Genomic DNA, 21,520 nt, shown 5'->3' on the forward strand with positions numbered 1-21,520 from the left:
CTGCAGAGCGTACATGTCATATTTGACAGGTACCTGGGAAATTTGTCAAATACATTCGCCAAATACTATTCGACCAACCCTACTTACTACATCCCTTGCTTTTATCATACCTTCTTTCCCTTCTGGCAGCATCCCATATTTTCTTCTCTTTCCTATAATAGATCATGGTGCATCTTCAGTGTCTGCTTCCTCCTCTGCCCCCTTATTTTCCAGAATCCTAATAGCTAGAGGACTAAACCTACAAGTTAGTTTGGAGTCACTCAGATGAGATTTCAGCCCATTGTTTCCTAATGAGAGACTTACCAGGATGCTGTCTCTGTACCCTGCTTGGGAGCTCCATTTATCAGATGCAGCTTGACAGTAGGCATCAAAAAAATTTGCTGTCACTGTCCCCACCCCGAGGCCCTTATGGCTACTGGAAATGAGAAAGAGCATGTTGTGTGTGCCCACTCACGATACCATCAAGCTTCCCGGTTGCTTCTTTACTATCCATTCAGGATTGAAGTACCACAGCAATGTGGCATACTATTTCCCTCCCTCTAATTTCTCACTGCTTTGAAAGAAGGTGGCAGATGTGCTCTTTTAGCTGCTCATCCAGCCCCCTGGTAAGGTCTGCCAAAGCAGCACACAGCTCCACTGCCAGCTTCTGATGTTCTGCGAGATTTCTCCTAAACAGCAGTTGAGCAAAATAAAACACACCCTGTCACTTGTCGAAGTTTCAGTTCCACTGTATGTCAATCGCATGGCTTTTCTCTGCAAAATCTTTCTTGCCCTAGGTAAATGGCTACTTTCTTGTTTAATAAAGTGGCATACACTTCTTACTGGTTAGAGGTACTCTCCGATAGAGTACCTAAGGGTTCACAGGAGAAAGCGCAAAGGAGGTCTATGAGGAAGCACAAGAGGTGACAGAGTAGGCAAGGCATGGCTCTYATTGCAGTTCTGGGGGATGTTGGCCCTTGGCAAAGCCAAAGATTCAAAACGTGTTCTCCTTTGACTGGAGGAGTACAATTTTGTTTGTATGAGAAACCTCAAATACTGTAAGAAAAGACAAAACCAGTCATAGTGGTAAGTTAGTGGTGTATAAATGGTTTGGCTCAGGGCTTTCCTTTATTTACTTTTTTTCCCTCCCCCCCCCTTTTTTTTTTAAACTACTTGCATCGCCTATGCTACATTCTTTTTTCCAGTCAGACTGCACTGTGGGGCCTATTCATTCCTGACTGGGGAGAGAGGAAGAGGGGATGGGGAGGGACAGGACGGGACACACGGATGGACATGGGACAGACAACATGAAAAATCATTTTCTTGCATTCATTCCCTCTACTCATTGCTTAGACTTGGCAAGCTTCTTCCTCCCCACCAAACACATTAAAACTGAATGATAGCCATTAATATCCTCTCCAGCTTCCCAACATTTAATTTTCCATCTGCTATATTAGCTTCATGCCATTTTTAAATTTAGGGCCAAATCTGTACAGAAGGCTACCTTGCTTTACCCAGTGTTTCCYGGGAGTCAGGCTCAGGATAGCTAGTTGACCTCTGTCAGTCCTTCATATGGATGTTTTTAGTATAAGAGAACAGTTGTTCTTACCCCAAAGTGCTAATAAATCCATTTGTTGAGCCCTCTGCATAGAGAGAACAAATATCTCCAATATGAAGGAAGCTCGACATCTTGTCAGTCATCTCTGGCTTACTGCCCCTAGAAGAATAAAATGGAACATTACTATTTGTTAGGCAGAATGATTTCTTGACATAAGCTACTTGAAGGTTACAACAACAATAGGACCCTTCACTTTTATTTGTTTGCTTTTATTTAGTTGAAAGTCTGAACAAGTCCTTGCAGTGGAATTTCAGGTATCAAAGAACATGCAGCATGTCAAAATACTTGCTTAGAAAAATAAACTAGGTAAAAACAACAAGCTATTGGCATCTCATTCAATGTAGGATTGTTTTAGTAGTAGCTGTATTTATCCCACAGATGCTCAGGGACATTTCCATATCAGGCATACTGACCCCATTCATCCCATGGTGAGACAGGGAAAGGGGGAAGAAGAGTGGGCTGCCTCAGTTTAAGACRTATTATTTACACTACCAAAATCACCATGTATTCCTCTGCCTAACCGGTTTTGTCAGAATCAAAGCCTGTAGGTTCAAACRTATTTTAAAGGTCCTCTGGAGTGCTGGCACACCTCAACACTGAAACGGTGCTCTAGAGAATTTTAATGTAAAATGTTGACACGATTCATAATAGCATGTCAGCTACATCACCATCGGGGTAGCCACATTCTTACAGCTGCAGTTTTAAAGGCGGCATTATGTGAAAAGACACTGAATATACCCAACAACAGATTTTCCATGCAAAAACGTAAAGATTAAGATTTTTCAAAGTCAAATACTTTAAAGTATACGTCAAGAAGCCAAATCCCTATGAGACTAGGAACATTTCAACCCTGTTTTCAAAAAGAATGCCCAGATGTAACACTGAGGAGACAGCCACTTAGTATGGTCAACTTTCACAGTATTAAGAACTATCATTATTTTCTTTAAAGCCCCAAATCCTGGGCTGAATGATTCAAGACTTACCTGTCATTCAAATAAATGTGAAAAGCAAGTTTCTATCTRTCATAGCAACAAAGAAAGAGACAAACATGATCCCTAATAAAAAGGAGCCCAACTGAACAGCTTTTAAAAGACCTCTTTTCAAAAGCCATTTACTGGCTTCTTGCAGATCCTCCTAAGCCATGCTTTTTGATCGCTGGGTTCAAAATGCTGAAATAGCTTTCTATACGCTAGGTTTCAAACAGCAGGCAGTAACACAGCTCTTCCAAGCTGCTCATTCTCAGCATCTGATGATATACTCTGAATGCTGCCCAAGATCAAACCCTCAGATTTAAGGGAATGTAGTTGAAAATGCTTTCACCCTCCCTGACATCTAGCATGACACACCAAAATCAACTTTAAATGGTCTGCCATCAGGAGAACTAAGCAGCAGGAAATTATGCTTATTACAGAGCACAGCCCTGACATTGTACATGGGCTAAATATTCCCTTTCACTGAACATTATCTTGTTTACCAAAAGTGTAAGGATCAAGTTTATTAAGCAACGCTGCGGCTCACCAAGGACAGATTCCTGGAGATTTAAAAGTTGATGCTGATAACACAGTGCAGATAGAGTGCAAGCAAAAGACAGGGGCTGCGCTTTTCCTCTGAAAAGCTGCAGACAGCTATCCTTCTTCACTTCCCCCCTGCCCCACAATAATAATGTCAAAGCACATTACAGACATGATTCTCATACCTGGAAGTCCCTTTGTTATTTGTACAGTTAAAATCAAAGTCAAGAAAAACAAAAGATAACAGGCCAAGTTCATGAGCAGGGTAAGAAGTCTCTACTCCTCTGAAGTCAAATCTGTGTGCATACAGAAGCAAGCATTTGGCCTCAGGGTCCCTATTTAATGCCAAATCCTTCAGCCATTGCATATGTCACACAGTCCATTCCCATTCTCTCGATAACTGGACAGCATATCATCACCACCTATTTTAAACTAAATGCCAAAAACATACAAAAATACACAGAATGACTGAATTAGTATCACTAGAAATACAGTTTTCCTCATTTCCTGACTTGGATTTTAACCATGTACTTCATGCCAAAAGTTTTCAGGACTTCACAATTAAAACTGAGACCTAAATTCATATAGCCCAAAGCAAAAGTATCTGAAGTCAAAAGAAACAGACACTTCTGGAAGAAACTAACCACCCGTCTTACTCTTACATTTAGGCTGATTTTAAATACTTTTGAACTTTTGGCCTGTGGAGTGCTGTAACATGATTACACACACACAAAATATTTTTAGCTCTAAACTATTCCTTTTTACAATTGCATATAAGGTATCCCCTTCRTTGGGGAGGGGGAGTACTTTATTGGACTATGTCATTTTACTTTAGAAGAGACAGATGTTCACCACAGCTGTTCCCAAGAGAATGTGAAGGTCAAAATTATTGACTTCCATTAGGGAAGAGAAGAATTTTTTCTTGGCAAAAAACCTAAAACTCCAGACCACTGACCAAAAGCAGGCCTAAGGATGGACAATCAAATGTCTGCATCATATTAATTATTTTGTGTGACAATACAGAATCTTTTTTTAGTATTTTCTTTACTGAGAAAGTTCAAGACATACAATGCGCTGTATACCATGATATTCCAACACACAAAATAAACACATTTGCAATCTATTGACATTTCTATCAGTAAAATGTTTAGCAATTTCAACTATAACCATTATTTCTCCTTATAGATAATGGAAAGGTATTTTTAACCCTTAAAGTAGTTCAGGTACACTATACAATTTGAATTTCATTATCTACTTGTTCACTAGATTCTTTTTAAATTTTTCCATGCCAGCTAATAATCCATCATTACAGAGTCAAATTCTACTTCTGTTTAGCTCAGTGGTGCAAACTGTCTGCATCACCGCAGGGAGAATATGGGAATTGTAGCAGAACTTCACCAGCAAACATGCTCCAGGCAAGGCACCCTGACCTCTCATATTCCCAAACATACAAACCATGCTCATCAGGCTTGTTGCTGACCATCAACTCTGTTACTCTGTTGGAGTCAAGACCTACACAGGGTTGACCTGACTACTATAATCTTATTTTCTATGGCTTTCCTGAGGCATGCAGTATTTAGTGGGTAACTGCTCTTCCCACCCCAACCTCATATTCTTTTCTGAATACTATTTAAACACTGATCAGCATGATGTTATCTCCAGTGAAGCATGAGATATTCACATGGACCTTGCCTCCATCGCTCTAATGAAACACATTGCCAATTCCAAGTAGGAYGAGCCCCTTAGTAAAATACCTATTTATTCTGGTCATCATAAGGCTTGCCCCTACTTAAAAACTGATGAGACTGTGCCTATCTACATCTATTACACGCTTTTATAACTAAATACCAAAAGTCAATCCATTTGACATTTATGTTTAAACATACTGCTTCTGAGGTTGGACAGTGCTCAGGAACATGCTGAACTGGCAGATGGAGTGAGGGACTAAATGACCCAACAAGCCTCCTTATATATAAGGTTTGCTAATTCAGCTTACTTCAAAGCTGCTTTGATACCATCATCAAAAAGGGGTTTATGACATCTAACAAAATTAGTCTACCGATTAGTGTTTAATGCAAATAATCAATTAAGTGATCAACTACTGCAAAGGGATCATTTTATACCTTTGACTAGGAGGCACAACTGGGATATTTGAGAAAAATAAAAATCCCAAGTTTTTCAAGATCAATGTATCCAGGTGCCCAGTTTGAAAATCCTTTCAAAAATGTGACTGCCAATTTCTGAAGACTATGCTAATCCACACAAAGTCAGACTTCTTGGCATCTCAGTTTGAGAACCCTGAAGTTAAGATATAAAAACAAACGAACAAAAGTCAACCTTGGCACTTTTATCCCAAGTTCACAGCACAGGTGGGCCGCACAGACTTAAGAGAACAGATTCCCTCCTGAACATCAGAGTCAAGAGTCAATGCACATTCCCTTGTCAGGAAGGATGTGCTTCCTTCCCCCTGCCCCATGTCTATGGAACACTGAAGATGACTACTAGAAAACACTTGGAAGAGAAGGGAAGGAGGATTCTTACATATGCCATCAATACCTGGCTTTTATGGTTAAAAGCATAATCACTCTGCTCAAAAAACAATTATGCCCAACAGAAATACAACCATTACTCTGCAATTTATACATTTTAGATACAGCAGTACCAAGAGCAATTAATCCTAGAGGGGGAAAACCCTAAGAGCGTTTCCAGCTACTCCCAAGCAGAACCAGAGTTCTAACGGCATTCCCACACTCTCACAGAAGAACAAACTTCTGCAAGAAACCCATCATATTCCAGTTACACCACAGCAGTCTCCTGGCCACGAAACAGAGTAGTCCTCTTCCACTGAAATACTGTGGGGCAGGGATGGGGCAGGGGATTTTTTCTAGGTAAAACAACTTGAAAGATTGAAGATAAAGGCATACTCTAACAGAAAAACGGTAGCAGTATGGCAATACTACAAAGCATATGAATGTAGAAACAGTGAATCAGGTTTCTCCAAATTTGCATTACAAGCTTTAGCTCAGCTGGCCGGAAAGTCCACAGAAACAACACAAGAATTTAAAAAAATAACAATGTTCTCTTCCCACTAAGCTGAAGAATCTAATTTCAACAGACATTTCATTTCTCATCTTAGAAATTGGTAAACGTTAACTAGAAGTGGACTGTATATTGAGRAATGGACTGTATTTATCCACAGACATAGAAAAATGCCTGAAAGATGAACACTTCCTACATTATGTTTTCAAGCCTTGGCAGCTTGAATTCTTCTACACTGGTGATGACTTCATTGTCTATATTATCAATATAAATGTGTGTCTTTAAATATGTTTTATATACAATTTCTCCATACAGGAAGATAAAATTAAGTCTCTTTTAAGAAACTACCCAAAAAATAAATACAGAAACCTGCCTAAGCTTCATGAGAATTGCAAGGTACTGCTTTACAAGTGATTTTGCCAAGCTATAGCATTGCTCTACAGGACTGGACTTGAACATGGATTAATACACTGACTGGATTTAGCTAATGCAAATAAAACTTCCCATTCACATCTTGAAATTTTATTACTTGCCTACCCTACCACTCTGTAGTGCTTTGGTGAACACAAATTGCTATCGTAAGACCTAGAAATTGGTCTTCTGACTGAACAGGAAGTACAGTAGTTATTGTGGGTTTTTGTTTGTTTTTCCAAAAAACAGATTACCTTGTATTTCCCCCAAACAAGATGCATTTCATACAGTTTATATAGAAAGCTAGTGAAAAGAGCCAATCTTGAGACGCAAAAATAAGCACTTGGTTTGTACAAAGCCTTTCAACACAATCACTGTCATTCCCCTCTGATTAAAAGGTGATATCCAGCAGACCCTCCCTTGCAAGTTTTTCCATTGGTTTTAGGGAAGATTCAGACGACTCAATCATATTATAGGGCACAAGTAGATCATATGCTTAGCCTGATGACCTTGAGTAAACCGGTAAAAATTGATATAGTCACTCAGATTCAACTCAGATATTTCAACCATTTTTTCATGAAAACACATTTCATAGTGGTAATTAAGGCAGAATTATCAATAAAGATAGTTAGAAATCAAAACGACTGTTAATATCAAATACCTTAATGAGACATTTGCTTTTTGAAGATCTCAGAATAGGAAATGCATCTGATTTGTAAACATTTTATACTAATTTCTTCCATCGCTCATTTAGTTCTTGATTGACAAATAGAAAAAAAGGCTTCAGAGCAACACAGAGTTTGCTTTCCTTGAATAACAAAGCCAAGGCCCCCTTTTGAAGTTCCTCCTTACCAGGACAGTATGTAACAAGATTTTTGCAGCATTCCTCATCTCAAGCAATCTAATGCTGAAAGGCTCTTCAAAGAGTTTTCAGCTATTATGCCAATAACATGTCTCACGTGTTTGCTGCATGTGGGATTTTAATACTTTAACCTATGACTGGATATCCTATTTGTAAAATAAATGGGATCAAATAAGTCTTAGTGCTGATGGTTTGATTTCTAGCAACCGGGATGCAAATGACTTAATCTTTTTAAGATGGTTCTAATGATGTTTGTTTTGAGCAAAAAAGCTCCTTGCTGTGCCCTGTAGTTCCATGATGTACTCAGTTCACCATTAACATATTTTAACTGCGGTTTATTGCTCAATTAGACTAGCAATTTTGTATGTATTGTTTTAGAAATTGGGGCAGCACTTTATCAAAGTCTTTTTCACTATTTGGATTATTTAGGTAAGACTAGAATCTCAAACTGTACTTAACTACTTAGAAAAAACTACAGATAGGAAAGACTACAGCAAAAGCTTATTTTTGTTTCAGTTTTTAAAAGAAAAAAGATCGAATTCTTAACAGTGGAGAGAGATGGAAAAGCCAACATAAAGAACTGCTGTGGCATCAGCCATTGCCATGCATATGGTGAAGCATCCATAAATTAACAGATATCACTAACATTACAACAAGACTATCAATTGAGAACCCACAGAGGCAGATAAGTCAAAGTGTTCAAAGCAAATGAGATCGGGTCCTTAATATTTCTGGTTTAGGCCTAGCATGCTGACATTTCTTAAATGTGTCCAAACACCGATTCTCTAGATTTTGGCGACAGTCAGGTGCTTAAACACTTTGGTAAATGCAAACTTCATAACAAGATTACCTGATCAAAAATTTGGCTTTATAGGCTTGATCCAAAGTTTCTCTTAACTAAGATTTTTCTAATAATTTCAATGCTTTTTTGGATAGGACCCTAGCATTCTGTATCTATTTTTACAGATTCAGCTAACTTTCTAAAACCAAAAAACTGTTTCCCATCCTTATTTGAAAAGATAGAAGGTTACCTCCCTAAGGGCCATGAGAAAAAAATCATAAGAATTTCATTAAGACAGCCAAAGAAAGGAGTTCATTCATCTAGTGGATAATCTCTCTTCTGCGGCTGCAGGAGGAAACACTGTCATTTTCAAAGCTTCTGACTTTGCAGATCTAGAGGGGGCCCTTTGCACACATGCACACAACATGGAAAGACAAACACAACAGAGTTTGGGCGACAGAGCAAAAAGGCAGTTGGCTCCTGACAACCATGATAAGCACCATACACCAAGCAGGATACCCCAGGAAGTTCATTAACTCCTTAGTTGAGCACTAGGTCAACAGTAGAGTGAAATTCAGAAGCTTTTCAGACACCAACACTGTTCACAGCATGCGGAAAATGACAACAGCACAGGGAATCACAGCTACACCGTCTCTAACATTAGATTTCTTTCCCTGCTCGCCCTCGCACGCTTTCAGTGGGAAGTAGCTCAGGAATCATGTTAAGTATTGACAGGGTTATGTACTGCTAATTACATGCACATGTAGTTATATTTTGGAGATTACACATTTAAAAAGATATCAACATGGTATGTTTATCTACTACATGATCTTGTTTTCCACTTACTGCAACCTTTCATGTCCAGGAGCCTGCTATCTGCAGACAAATTGTCATTTGATGAACTGGTAGATTAAAGAGGAGAAATGCACTTTCTCAGAGAAAGCATTTTTCTTCCTAATACTTACAATGCAGCAGATTTTCCTACAGTTTGCAGTCTAAATAGACAAGATGGAGAATGTGAAAAGGGGGAAGGAGGATGCAGCACAGTACTATGACTTTCTCAAGGTCATACAGTAGGTTAGACTCAGAGCCTGGATTAGGATCCAGGTCTCCTGAATCCCCATCCGCCAGTCCATACTGCCTCTCCTCTCAGGAGAAAGTTCAGCCCAATTGTACTTCTATTCAAGCATATGTTTCCTCCTTGTCTTGAAGGAAGTTAGAGGAGGTATGTAAATCATACAGCAAGATGGTGGCTAAGTTAATTAAATTCTATCCCTACTGCTTGCCACTCCACAAAAACACTTTTTTTTTTTTATAGTTACCTTACAAATGATGAAGTTATTCAAAAGTGACTAATAGATGCAATGGAAGTCAGTAAAAAAATAAAGGGGGGGGGGAAAAGACATAAAAGCACTCATTTTGTTAACTTACACCTGAATAAATACTTAATACAGATAAGCAAACATCTGTGACATCCTTTTCTCCTCAGAAAGGATGCATGCATTTCTTGATTTGTCCAGTGCAACCAGACAAGATAACAGCCATGCTATAGTTACAGAAAGTTAGGGTTGAAAAGGAAAACACTCATAACTGCACTAAGCAGAAATTATACTTTGACAAACCTATCTTATACAGCAGCCATTTCATTGATACAAAAAATGCAACTAACAGATCCCCACTGACACACATTTAAAGAAAGCTGAAAAAAGAAAAACTATTAGGGGCACGCTGTCAGGGGAAAAAAAAGATCATTTTTACAGTTTCAGACCAAGTATGACCTGACAGCAAATTTTTAATTTCATTAAAAGCAAGAAGTTGATACTTACTGAAGTTGATACTTACTGTCTCTAACCCTGAAGGGAGAAAGCAGCTTAGACATCAGCCTCTGGATGAGGCCCCTACAAGCACACAGTGTTTTCCAGAATATTTCTATTAGAAGGAGAGAGCAGGAACATGCCAAAAGAACCAGGGCAGCCAATGTCATGGGGAAAGAGAGCAAGCTTGGTTTATAACATCTACTGGAGTTTGGCCAAAGAAGAAAAGTGGTCAGGGAAGAAGAATGTACAGAACAGTTCCAATTTCATTTTGCGTGGCCATATATCTACTGAGGCTTCACCACAGAACGGGCCATCTCCTACAGTCCCTTTTGTCAAGTATGAGCCCCCCTGCTACCTTACAAGATGCAAGCTCTTTGGCAAATGCAACACTCCCTAAATTTACCAAAGTATTTTCCTTTTGTCAGCCTCACTAACCCTTACCCTCCTACTTCTGCTCATCTCCCTCGGATTCTACTTGCCCAATACTTTCATCCTTCCCATGTCCTACACTCCCCATTTCTTCCTTTGCCAATACTTCACCTTGGTGGGGGTTCTCTGGCCTCCATGGCAGTGCTTGAGCCTTGTGCTGAGACTGGACTCTGCTCAATGGCTCCTGGTAGCTTCGGGTCCCTGCCAGCAATAAAATTAATGCTCTTCTCCTACTAGCAGGTCTCTTCTATTGAAGGCTTGCAAGTCTTCTCTTGCCTTGCAGTTACAGCAACCCTTACAAGGGTAAGCTCACTGGTCTTCCTTCCTAGATACCTCAGCAGGCATCTGGGTCTGCAGTGAAAAACCTAAATGCCTGTGAGAGGCAGCCAAAGAGGAGGAGCCACTACCACCACATGATTAGCACATGTGGAGAACCACTGGTGGCCAGGGGACCTACTTTGAGCCCTACTGATCTAAAAAAAGCCCAATCAGTTGGGCTCCTTTACAGATGAAGGCTCCAGGTTCCAGGTTGACTTGTACATGTTGGTCCCACAAAAGTCATTTTCTAGAATGCAAACATAAGTCATTCTTCTGAAGCAAAGGTTCAAAATACTGCACCAGCTTAGCCCATAAAGAGCATTAGCAACTGAATCTGCTTAACCCTTACATACAGAGGAGTGACCAAGGACTGTTGAGTTATCTTAATCATAAGATGAGTAAGTTTTCAATTAACCCTTTAGATCAAGGATAATTAGCCAACTCCGAAAGGGTTAGGCATCTGCTTTCATGTCCATGCATCTCCTGTTGGAATGGGAGAGAAGGGACATAGCTGGACTTCATACTCATGCAATCAGTGCTTTTTTCCTCAGAACTTCTTGGCAAATTTCTGAAATTCTGAAGAATAAGATAGGGTACAAAAGAATTTCTTCTGCAAAATTTTCATACTAAACTGCTACTAAAAGAACTCCCAGAACAAAAAAAAAAGAAAAAGAAAAAAAAGCTAGTCTTCTGGCAGCAGCCATTTTTTGGCCTACTGTGGTCAGACACACTTCTTATACATATATGCACAGAGATGACTGTTTTCTGACTCCAGACATCTTGCACAAGACAGGGACGATGAAGGAAAGAACTGTTTATGTATACATTATTACATCTGGATTCAGTATGCAGACTTTTTTCCCTATAACTTAGCATCAGATTACTCCAAAAGAAGAAATATCATCTAATCCAGAAAGTTGTTTCATTTGGCCCTCAGTCTTCTAGGAGATATTTACTATTCTTTGATACTCTGTTCAGCAGAATGATCAATGAGGTATAAACACTAAGCCTTCTGCAATGCTCCTTATATTAGCATTTGGCATACAAGGATGTAGTTTTATCTCTGAAAGCTGTAAATCAGCAAAATAACCTGCAGTTCCAAGCACATTGCTAATTTTTCTCTCTAGAGCAGTTGACATGCCCAGATCTGAACTGACATTTTATTCTCAATACAACAGTGTGAGGAAAGAAAAATAMGTTCTGATGTAAGTTTTGATAGGCTTAACCAAAACCACAGCTATGAAAATGAAACTTTTCTGAATTGGAATCCACAGCTGAATTTTGCAGCTTTCCTCCAGTTTGAATTACAGTTCCTGTAGTTTTCATCTTACCTTAATTTTTCCCTAAGGAATTTAGTCCATTTAAACATAACAGCATAGAAGACTAGGAACTGTAATTTCTCAACAGGTACAGAACAAGCAAGAAAAACATACTTCCTGTTGCTGCCTCTGCCAGTCTAATGGGTAGCTGCAGCACCCTGAAGATAGCTCCAACACCATACACCCAGTTATAGTTCAACATCTGCGCCAAGACTGAGAACCAGGCAATAATTGCTGTAGTGCTTTTGTAGTGTCCATTGGGAACAGAAACAAGAATGGAATAACGCACCAGATCAAAGCTCGCTTTGTCTGGCATCCTGCCTCCTACAGCAGCCAGTATGAGACGCATAATGGCAGAGCACAGGAATCAGCATAAAAAGCCGAGGGAAGGGTCCCACTATATTCTCCTTTGATAAAACACCCATTTTGAATAACTATGGACAAAGGTAGATAGGATCTGACCTAGCAGTCCATGTACCATCCACTGACTTTTCAGGTCTTCTGTTTCATAGCACCCAGTAAATCAGTATCTGTGTGTACCTACACTATAGCACAGGCTGCTATACAAAACTGCTCAAGGGTTTTTAACCCACCTTCTGTACTATTACACAAAAAAGGCAGAAAAATGCTTCAGGCTACTGAGGCAATAGGAACTAGTGAATGTGCTATCTCAGCAGCAGAAGCAATTGATATGAACATTCTGCAAGGAAGATTTTCTGAAAACCAGTTTAATACCATGGTCACACTGTGAGAGAAATGTTACATTTCTGTAACTTTCCACCAGCACACCATTTTCTACCTCTAACCCCCTCTGATCTCTATAAGCTTCTTTGGTGAGGCTGTCTTCCCTCACTCACCCGCAGAAAAGCAAGCAGCTAGTCTATCAGATATTAAAGAACCACTACCTTCATTCCACCTCCCACTGGATCTTGAGATTCCTTCCGCCTTAAAGCATAATCCCATCTTATATTTATGGGATAATAATGTCTCAAAGATTCCCAGTATGCTTTGCAACTTGACATATCAAACATTCCTATGGAGTACACAACGCACTCAAGAATTACCATGCACAGTATCACTGGGGAATAGCATGGTTGACCAAACAACCAGAATGGACTATGCCTGCTCATGTGGCTGCTTCATTTAAAGGACAGCACTTGACAGGGCTCGAGATATCTAAGTCCTGTTTTAAGCCTGCTTTATAGCACTGAAAAAGAAGCTTCACCTCAGTATCGTTCATCTTGGCAATTTATCAGAAGAGAGACTTGCTCATGTTACAGGAAGCAGTTGAAAAGAATTCCTGCCTCCATCATGGACTTTTAGATCTACTCTAGATCACATAGGTTGGAATTTGATCAGGAACCTGGACTAGTACCTTTCCTCTCACACACACACAAGACTCTAGCAGTTGAAACCTTGGCTTTACATTTCTGTCACTCCTGTGGGTAACTACCTTCTCACGCTGCCATGTTGTAATACAGACTCAGAATTAGCTTTACAAGAAGGTAATTGTAACCACACAGCAGTATTACTTCACTGCTTGTAAGAATTGCTCTAAATTACAGTCACACTTGTGAGGAGCCAAGAGTTAAGATTCAGCTTCTTCACCTGAACTTGATTTCTCCACTTTCTAGTCTATCCCATACAAACACAGATTTGTTGAGGTGACCTGAGAGGATAAAAAGACACAGTGCCATAAACACAAGCCCATTACACCCTTTGTTTATAACCAGAGGCCATAATTATTATTTCCACCTCACTCCACTTTATTTATCAGTCCCAATATACTTCCTCCATTTAGCTGTTCTTGCCTAGACTTGTAGCTCCAACATCGCTGCTGAAGACATACACTCACAAAGCACTCGCTACTTCAGTGTCATTCATTAGGGCCTCTTCCACCCTACAATGGTATTCATGACTGGCTAATCTTAGAAAGATATACTATTTCCCACAGTTGAGCTCCACTCCAGGACTGCAAAGGCAAATGAAAGTTACTCTTGCTGTTTGTTTACTTCCTAATTTGTGTACCTCTGTAAAAGAGGAAACTGGGTTGCTCTGTATTTCAAGAATTAATGAATAATCACAAGCAACAGATGGGGGTGGGGGAACCCTCATCTAAGCAAACACTTTAATCTCAGAGTGGAATGAGGAATTTTAAGACGAAAAACTTATGTTACCGACAAACAAAAGATTACTTAAACAGCACATTAGAAATAATCAGCTCAATGGACAGCTTACTTGACAGTGCTCCTATAACAGCTTGTTTCGAAAAACAATAAACTGTTTTTCGTTTCCACAATTACTTTTTCTGGTTTACACATATTGATTGCTACACATTCACAGCATTTCAAGTCACTGGTTTTTACAGCAGTTAGCTTTCACATTGGCTCCGAGAGGTAGTATACCTTGCAGTGTCCTGTTATGCCAGAATTTTTGGCCTGATCAGTAACACCAGTTATCTCCACTCCCCAAGCAGCCAGCTTTAGGTCATCAACACTTTGCTACAGTCATGACAGCATGCAATATTGTCATCGTTTCAGGCACTGAGTTTACTCTTGCAAACCCATGTTGGGTATTTAGAACCTAGAATATTTGCTCTGTGTGGAAATTAGTTTAAAGCAGAGGCTTACAAAAAAGCAAACAAAAAACCCAGAGGYTAAGAGCCCATTAACTTGGCCTCAGAGAAACTTCTGAGGAAAAGAAATTGATACAAGCTTTATCTTACACCCCTCACACAGGTGACTGTACCGTGTGAGGAAACCGTTCAGATGTGGATCTTTGGACTAGGCTCTGAGTCAGTGAGTCTTCTGGACCACCAGATTTTGGAAGTCCTGGGATACCAGGCAAATTTCTGAGCACAGGAAAAGAAATTCAAAGGCAAATGACACAATGCACATTTAAGAAATAAAATGCACACGCAAAATATATATAAAAAAAAGAGTGGTCCTCATTAAAAATTAAAGCGAACAGCCATCATCTACCTACTACTACGAGTCACTAAGTCTTGACAATACAAGGACCTGGGCTGTATTAACCATGTTCTCCCTTGCTGATTTGAGTAGTAATACTACAGCCATTGCATCTGCATCTGAGTAAGCACCTGCGAACTGTTGCAMTGGGTGCCAGATAATATGTTTGATGCAGTATTTCAGCCCTTTTGCCTGCTGGGGTTCTTTATACAGACAGACCAGAGTGAGTCAGATTGAACCCACATGGGTCAAAGACTACATGTTGGTTTTTGTACTAGAGGGGAAAGCTTGACCCCAAACCATCACTGTTGCATCAAGCCAGCTGTTGCATCCAGTTTTACAGCAAAGTCTCCCTTGCTGCTAGGGTAGTGCAGAAGGCAAGGAGGAAGCAGCACCTCTGCACATTCAGACAAGCTAAAAGACTAACTTAAGTCCAAAGATGTCCAGAACAACCAGCAATAATTAAACTCTTAGCAAAAAGATGGAAAACAGCTCAGAATTATGACGCATCCCACATACATGGAACGCACATGTGCCCCCTCCCCCTCCTCTTAAGTCCAGTTATTGTAGCCAGGAAACAGCTAAATATTTAGACTGTTAGACTAGCTACCAAGACCCTCAAGAATATCCACCCACCATTGCCCAGCTTTTGACCATTTAAGAATAAGATCATCTATAGCCAAGTCTACATCAGCACTCGCGAGTGTTTACATAACACGAAACATCTCTGTGCAGCAGCGTGTCAAGCATAGAAGAAAAAAGCAGAGAAAGTTGGAGCTGACACGCTGCTCCGGAGCTACCGCCGCAGAGGCCGAAATCACCCCAGACGCGAGGGGCACCGAGCCGCGACGCCCCCCGGACGCCTGCGTCTCCCGGGCGTGCTTCGGGGGCACCCCAAACAGGCTGAGGGTGCAGCAAGCGTGTTTTAAGCTGAGTGTTGCCGGCTATCAACAGGCGCTTCAGAAAGCGGTCTGCTCCTCGCAGGGGTTCCCCAAAGCAGGCTGCGGCCGCCGCGGCGCCCCCGTGCCTCAGTTTCCCCGCGCCCGGGGCGCGCTCGGCGCTGCCGCACCGCCTCCGCGCTACTCCGCGGGCGGCGGGGCGAGCAGGCAGCGCTCCCCCCACGGCGCCCCCGGGCCCGGCCCTCTACCTGGTGTCGACGCGGAAGGGGGGGGGGGCTAGCGGCGGCCCCGCAGCCCCATGGTAGCGGCGCGGCGCTGCCCGGTCCCGCTAGGCTGGAGGCTGCGCCCGGCTCCACTCAGCGCCGCGTCCACATGGTTTCTGCGCCCGCCGCTCGCCGCCGCGCCTCATATACCCCGCGGGGCTCGCTGGGTAACGGAGTCCCCGCGCCGCCGCCGCCCGCCGGCAGCGCGCCCCGCGGGACTACAGCTCCCGGCGTGCCCCGCGCCGCGGCCCCGGCCGGCGCCCCCGCCCCCGGCCGCGGCCCCGGCTCCGCTATCGGTGCTCGGGAAACGCGCTGCTGGGACGCAGCTCGGAGGCTCCGAAATACTTTCAGTCCCTGGAGGCTTCCGCGCAAAGCTTTGGCCAAGAGCACGCGAGAGAGGAATGGTGTGGAACAGCCCCAAACCGCGGGCTGCCGACAGAATAATCCCGCGATGCGCGAATAACGTGTTATCAGCCAGAGCGACTGCGAGGAAGCCAAGGCAGGGAGGGGAAAACAAACATGCAGCCACTGCGGGGTCCCAGCGCAGCTTGCGAAGGGCAGAACAGCTGAGCGGCTACGCTTAAACTGTTGTGCTTGTTAGGTATTAGGCACTGAGATTTTGCAACTTTATTTACAGATAGTGCTCTCACTTGTGGGGTAATTCAATTGCTGGAAGATAAGAGGCTTTGGCTGAGAACAATCAGCTGTAAGCATGTACAGCTGTAAGGAAGTACAGTAACATGGGGTAAAACAACTGTTTTGCAAAGGAACACTTTAAAACTTTGCAAGTAGCGAGTTCTATTTCATTTCCTCTTCGGCGACACCATCTGCCATCAGGATGCTGCCAACAGTAAAGCCTACCTACTGACTGATAACACAGCTTAAGCCAGAATGACCAGCGGTGATAAAAAATTGTTTCTTTATTACATTATGCAATTATTTGCCCTTAAAATATTATTTAAGGTGTATTGTCCTTAACTGTAATTTTTATGCTCTCTGTGGGGTACAACTTAGTATGTTTGGCAACACAGGGAATAGAGTGCCTTATCAAAGTGGATGCAAGGATTGCACTGCAGACCTGCTGCATCACTTTAATTGGCATAAGGTGATAAAACCACTCCCTTCCTCTCCTTTCCAGCACCCACCTGCTGCACTGGATAATAGAAAGGAAATAGTGTATAATTGTTGCTGATAAACTCATAGTTTGTTTCCCTCTCCTTCTACAGCAGTGGACTACTGCTGGAGAAAGGAAACAAGTCCAGATGAGCCAGGGGTCTGGTTCAACAGGACTTACCACTGTATTGATTCTTCATACAAAATAACATCAGAGGATTTGTAATTATTGCCGTCAAGCAAGAATATTCAGAAATCGGAGTCTGTGACTTAGAAACTTAAGCAAAGGTCAGTGYGTAGAGTTCTACGGTCTTTATATATGGCTGCAATGCTACAAGCCGTTACTCATCAGAAAGCTGGCAGAGTAATGGTTCCTAATTTCATTAAGAAACCCTAATGAATTCTCATGTAATCAAATCTAATCTCTGGATAAATTCAGTAGGCTGAGGAGGGTGAGTGGCTAGAACATCTGGTGCATTTAGGCAGCGACACAAGGACAGCTACTAGAGCCTGGGGCAAAGAACTTTGTCCATGGATGACCGTTAGAGGCTGTCCTACTAGTATGCCTTGAAATATGTTTGTTATTGAGTATGCAGTTTCAATAACAGTGATAAATAYGAGCAGCAACAGTGTGTTAGAAATTGCATGTAAGGCACATCCATAGTTTCTGTTTACCTTTGTTTCTGGGACTTAGTCAGCTCTTCAGTGGCTGTGGAGGCTGTGCCACTGAAGGCCCTTCAGCCGAAGATAGGACAAAAAATGTGCTAGGTTTGGAGTGGTAGTGGAAAAGACAAGATAACAATGAAAATTCCCTACAATGAAAAAGGTTTCACTTCTCTTTGTAAACTTGCTTTAGGCTGCAGGCATGGTAAGTTTGTAAAACTCCTATAATCTTTTAGCTTTAAGAAGAACTAAAATGGTGAGAGAGTCCAGGAGTGATAAATTTCACACTCCGAAGTACCCTAGAGTCGTTCTCCTAAAGCTACTGTTTTATCTGTAATAATGTGAGGTACAGTAAGCAACCCCTGAGATGGGGCATGGAGTCCTATTCAATCAGCAGCCAGCAAGGGGTTGGTTCTCAGCCTGGATCACACACACATAGACATACACAAGAGGGTCTAAGGAATGAGGCCTGTTCAAGGATCCAGAGAGAAAATACTGTAGAAGCTATTACTTGGTAAATACCACTTCAGTCTTCAGAGTGAAATAGTACTAGATGTTTAGCCCAATCACTTACATGATTTAAGTCACAAGAAAACAGCTTGCAAGTCTTTGTTTTGTTATTGGACAACTCTGTTCTTTTCCTCCCTTTGAACCTTACTCTGATCCATCACTATCTTGTTATTTGCAGTAATTATGTGAATTCAGCATTGATGAAAGACGTTAAGGAGAAGTTTTAAGTCTTTTATTTACCAAGAACAATATTACTTTTTCTGTGCTGCCTAATCTGCAATTAACTCTTGATTTCTACGGACTACTTCAGTCAGAAAGCACTCAAGCCTCCTGGGTGGGTTAGGAGCACAAATATCATCAATAAATGACACTAGCAAAAGTTCTCAGGAGTCTTCAGGATTACAAGTGGGAAGTTGGATTTTATTCAGAAGCAAACTGTAATTGTTGCATCTAGTCTCCCGAGAGGATACAGGAACATAAACCTACTTAATGGAAGTAAAAAGGGGTGCAGAAAAGAATTCTAGGAAAAGAAGCAATGAGAGTGAATGGACAAGATATACCAGAGAACTATCCCAGCTCATTGGATATGAGCTGGTTTTCATAATGACAGTCAGCATCATGTGGTTTTAATAAGGAGAAGTTATCCTGGCAGACTACTTTGACTTCTAGAAGACTGTGGAATTTAGACACCTATATTTAGCTGTCATTCCAGTAAATTGTATTGAAAATTGGGAAGGAGAAAGTTAGTTGTAATTTCTTTGCATTTTAATAGAGATTCATTAATGCATGGGGTTAAGATCATTGCTTCAGTATAAAAGGAATGTCTACATTTTTCTGACCCCAAAAGCAGCAGGAGTGACTTGATTTTCTAATTAAATTTGTATTCATTTGTGCTTCTGCACTCTGTTGTTTTTCTAAGTACGTCACAGGGCAAAAGGGACTAATGATAGATAATTGGAATGCATGCTTGTGAAGACTCCCAGCACTGTCGTTTTAACATTCAGTAACAGTAAAATTTCATACATGGAATACAGCTGAGTAGCGTTCCCACCCAAGTTCTAATACAAAGCAGGAAAAAAAAGCCTCCTTCACTAATGGCCATGTTTCTTGCTGTTGTACAGTCCTAACCCGTACAGAACTAAAATATTAAATATTTTGAATTAATACCACACAGAATGAATAAAGATTTCTTTCACCATATTGGAGGATCCAGAAGATCCATTCTGTTGTCAGTCCTGACCAGGAGCTCCCACAACCATTAGGGAAGTTAACATTTACATGATGGAGCACTAAAAGCTTCAGTAACTACAGTGAACTAAAGGGAAAACAAGAGAATTGCCAAATTCTCCAATATAGAAGTTCTGGATGTAGAGACAGTTGATCACTGTCTGACTGGCTCAAGAACCGCCTTAGGCTACGTACCTTGACCGTGCAATGAGTACAAGTGAATAAAAAAGCAGTGCACCTTTTTGCTTGTGAATGAGATAGCTGGACTTTGGATTTATGTTGCACAAGAAAACAGGCCTGTGGACCTGCTACTCCCCCAGCTCCTTAGCAGGGGGACAGTGAGTGGGAAGAGTCTGTGCTCTGCTCGAAAAGTCCCCACCAGCTGAGCTGGCACAGAATGGGGTAGTAATTTGCTTGTTCCCACTAACAGCAAATTGCTACCTCTCCCAAGAGCAAAGTAGGAGGATATTGTGCCTCTATAAAGTATATTTCCATTCCTGCCCCGCTCAGATTGCACACTACCGTGTTGCCATTCACCTGGCTCGTGGCAAACTGCTTCTCAGTCAYCTGCACTTAAAAACTCTTGTAAAAAAAACAACCCAAATTGCAATAACGGGTTTGACATTCAGTTGGGAAGAAAGTAGGTTTCTCCTTTTCCCTCTGTAGATTATGGTGATGTTTTTGCTGTAAGGATTGTTTTTTATGTACTTAGTAAAATCTACTTTTAAGTTAGATAGATTTAAGTTTAAGATAGATACAGAAACACAAGCACCCAAGGAATTTACTATTTCTTCATTTTTTTTCCTAAATCCTTATTCTGTAAAGGCACCGAGCCTCATCATCCCCTATTAATGGGGGAGCTGAGGGTACTCTTAGGAGGAAGGCATGTGCACACTCTCCTTATGTACTGTTATGGAGCACAGTCAAAGCTGTTGCACTTACTTTTTTTGCCTTAGACCTGCATCTTGAAGGAATCTCTGACATTCACGTTAYCTACATGCTGTTGGCTGTCCTTCAGCTTAAAGAGAAAGAGAAAAAATGCTTAAAACACATATGAATACCACTAATGTGCTGCAGACCAAGGTCCAGAGACCACCCCCCTCAGGGCAACAAGCCACGTAACAGCAGTAGTGAGCGCTTCCAGAGCGCTCTTCAGCCACCTTCTCGAAGGCAATTTACAGAGGAACACAGGAATTATTACCAGAGGATGAAGTCAGAGGACAGAGGAGCAAACCGACCTCCTCAGGGTCATACAAGTGTGCTCAGGTACCTGAGGGGTACACGGGGATGTCAGTGACAGGCCCTGCTTTGGCTGCCAGGCCGTGCTGGCCGTGAGGAAAGCATTGTAAAGGCAGAGTCTGGTGTCCTATTGGCGGGGGGAAGGGAGAGAGGGATGAAAAGATCTAGCCTTACCTTTAAGTTACTTAAAGATGGGTCGGTAGTTTGACGGGTCCACGCGCCCACGTTGCGCGTTTTTGCCATCGCAGGGATGTATTCAGTACTAGGTTTCCCAGAGAGCCCAGGAAGGGCCGGTCCTCACCTCCGCCGAGCGGTACCTACGCGATTTGAACCTCCCCTCACTGCGAATGCGGCTAGATAACATCATCAGTCACCTAAAACGAGCCCTGGCCGCAGTTTTTGACATGTCAGCGCGGGAATGCCTAAAGGCAGGGTCCCTCCTCCCCTGGGTTCTCCCTGCGGGCAGCAAGCGAGCGCCGGGCGGTTACTGCGGGAGCGCGGTCCCCCCCCCCCCCCCGCTGCCGCTTCCCGCGCGCGGCCTCCTCAGGAACCG

General features: G+C 41.9%; 1 protein-coding gene across 12 annotated transcripts in view; it reads right to left on the reverse strand.

Annotated features, from left to right (window-relative positions):
• The window catches only part of ITPR1 (inositol 1,4,5-trisphosphate receptor type 1), a 191,537-nt gene extending 170,083 nt beyond the window's left edge, over positions 1 to 21,454 (reverse strand). For 9 of the 12 annotated variants that reach the window (XM_026074800.1, XM_026074799.1, XM_026074806.1 and 6 more), the window contains exons 1-3: positions 21,142 to 21,454; positions 20,671 to 20,746; positions 1,589 to 1,696 (exon numbers count right to left, since the gene is read on the reverse strand). In XM_026074800.1, coding sequence (XP_025930585.1) covers positions 1,589 to 1,680 — 92 coding nt within the window. In that variant the 5' untranslated portion in view covers positions 1,681 to 1,696; positions 20,671 to 20,746; positions 21,142 to 21,454. Of the gene's footprint in view, positions 1 to 110; positions 233 to 303; positions 416 to 1,588; positions 1,697 to 16,200; positions 16,314 to 20,670; positions 20,747 to 21,141 lie in introns of those variants that run through there. The other 3 variants (XM_026074795.1, XM_026074797.1, XM_026074798.1) reach the window with 3 other exon arrangements.
• Between the last annotated feature and the right edge of the window lie 66 nt (positions 21,455 to 21,520).

The sequence above is a fragment of the Apteryx rowi genome, unplaced genomic scaffold (assembly GCF_003343035.1).
Source record: "Apteryx rowi isolate R43461 unplaced genomic scaffold, aptRow1 scaffold_4, whole genome shotgun sequence".
Classification (NCBI taxonomy): domain Eukaryota; kingdom Metazoa; phylum Chordata; class Aves; order Apterygiformes; family Apterygidae; genus Apteryx; species Apteryx rowi.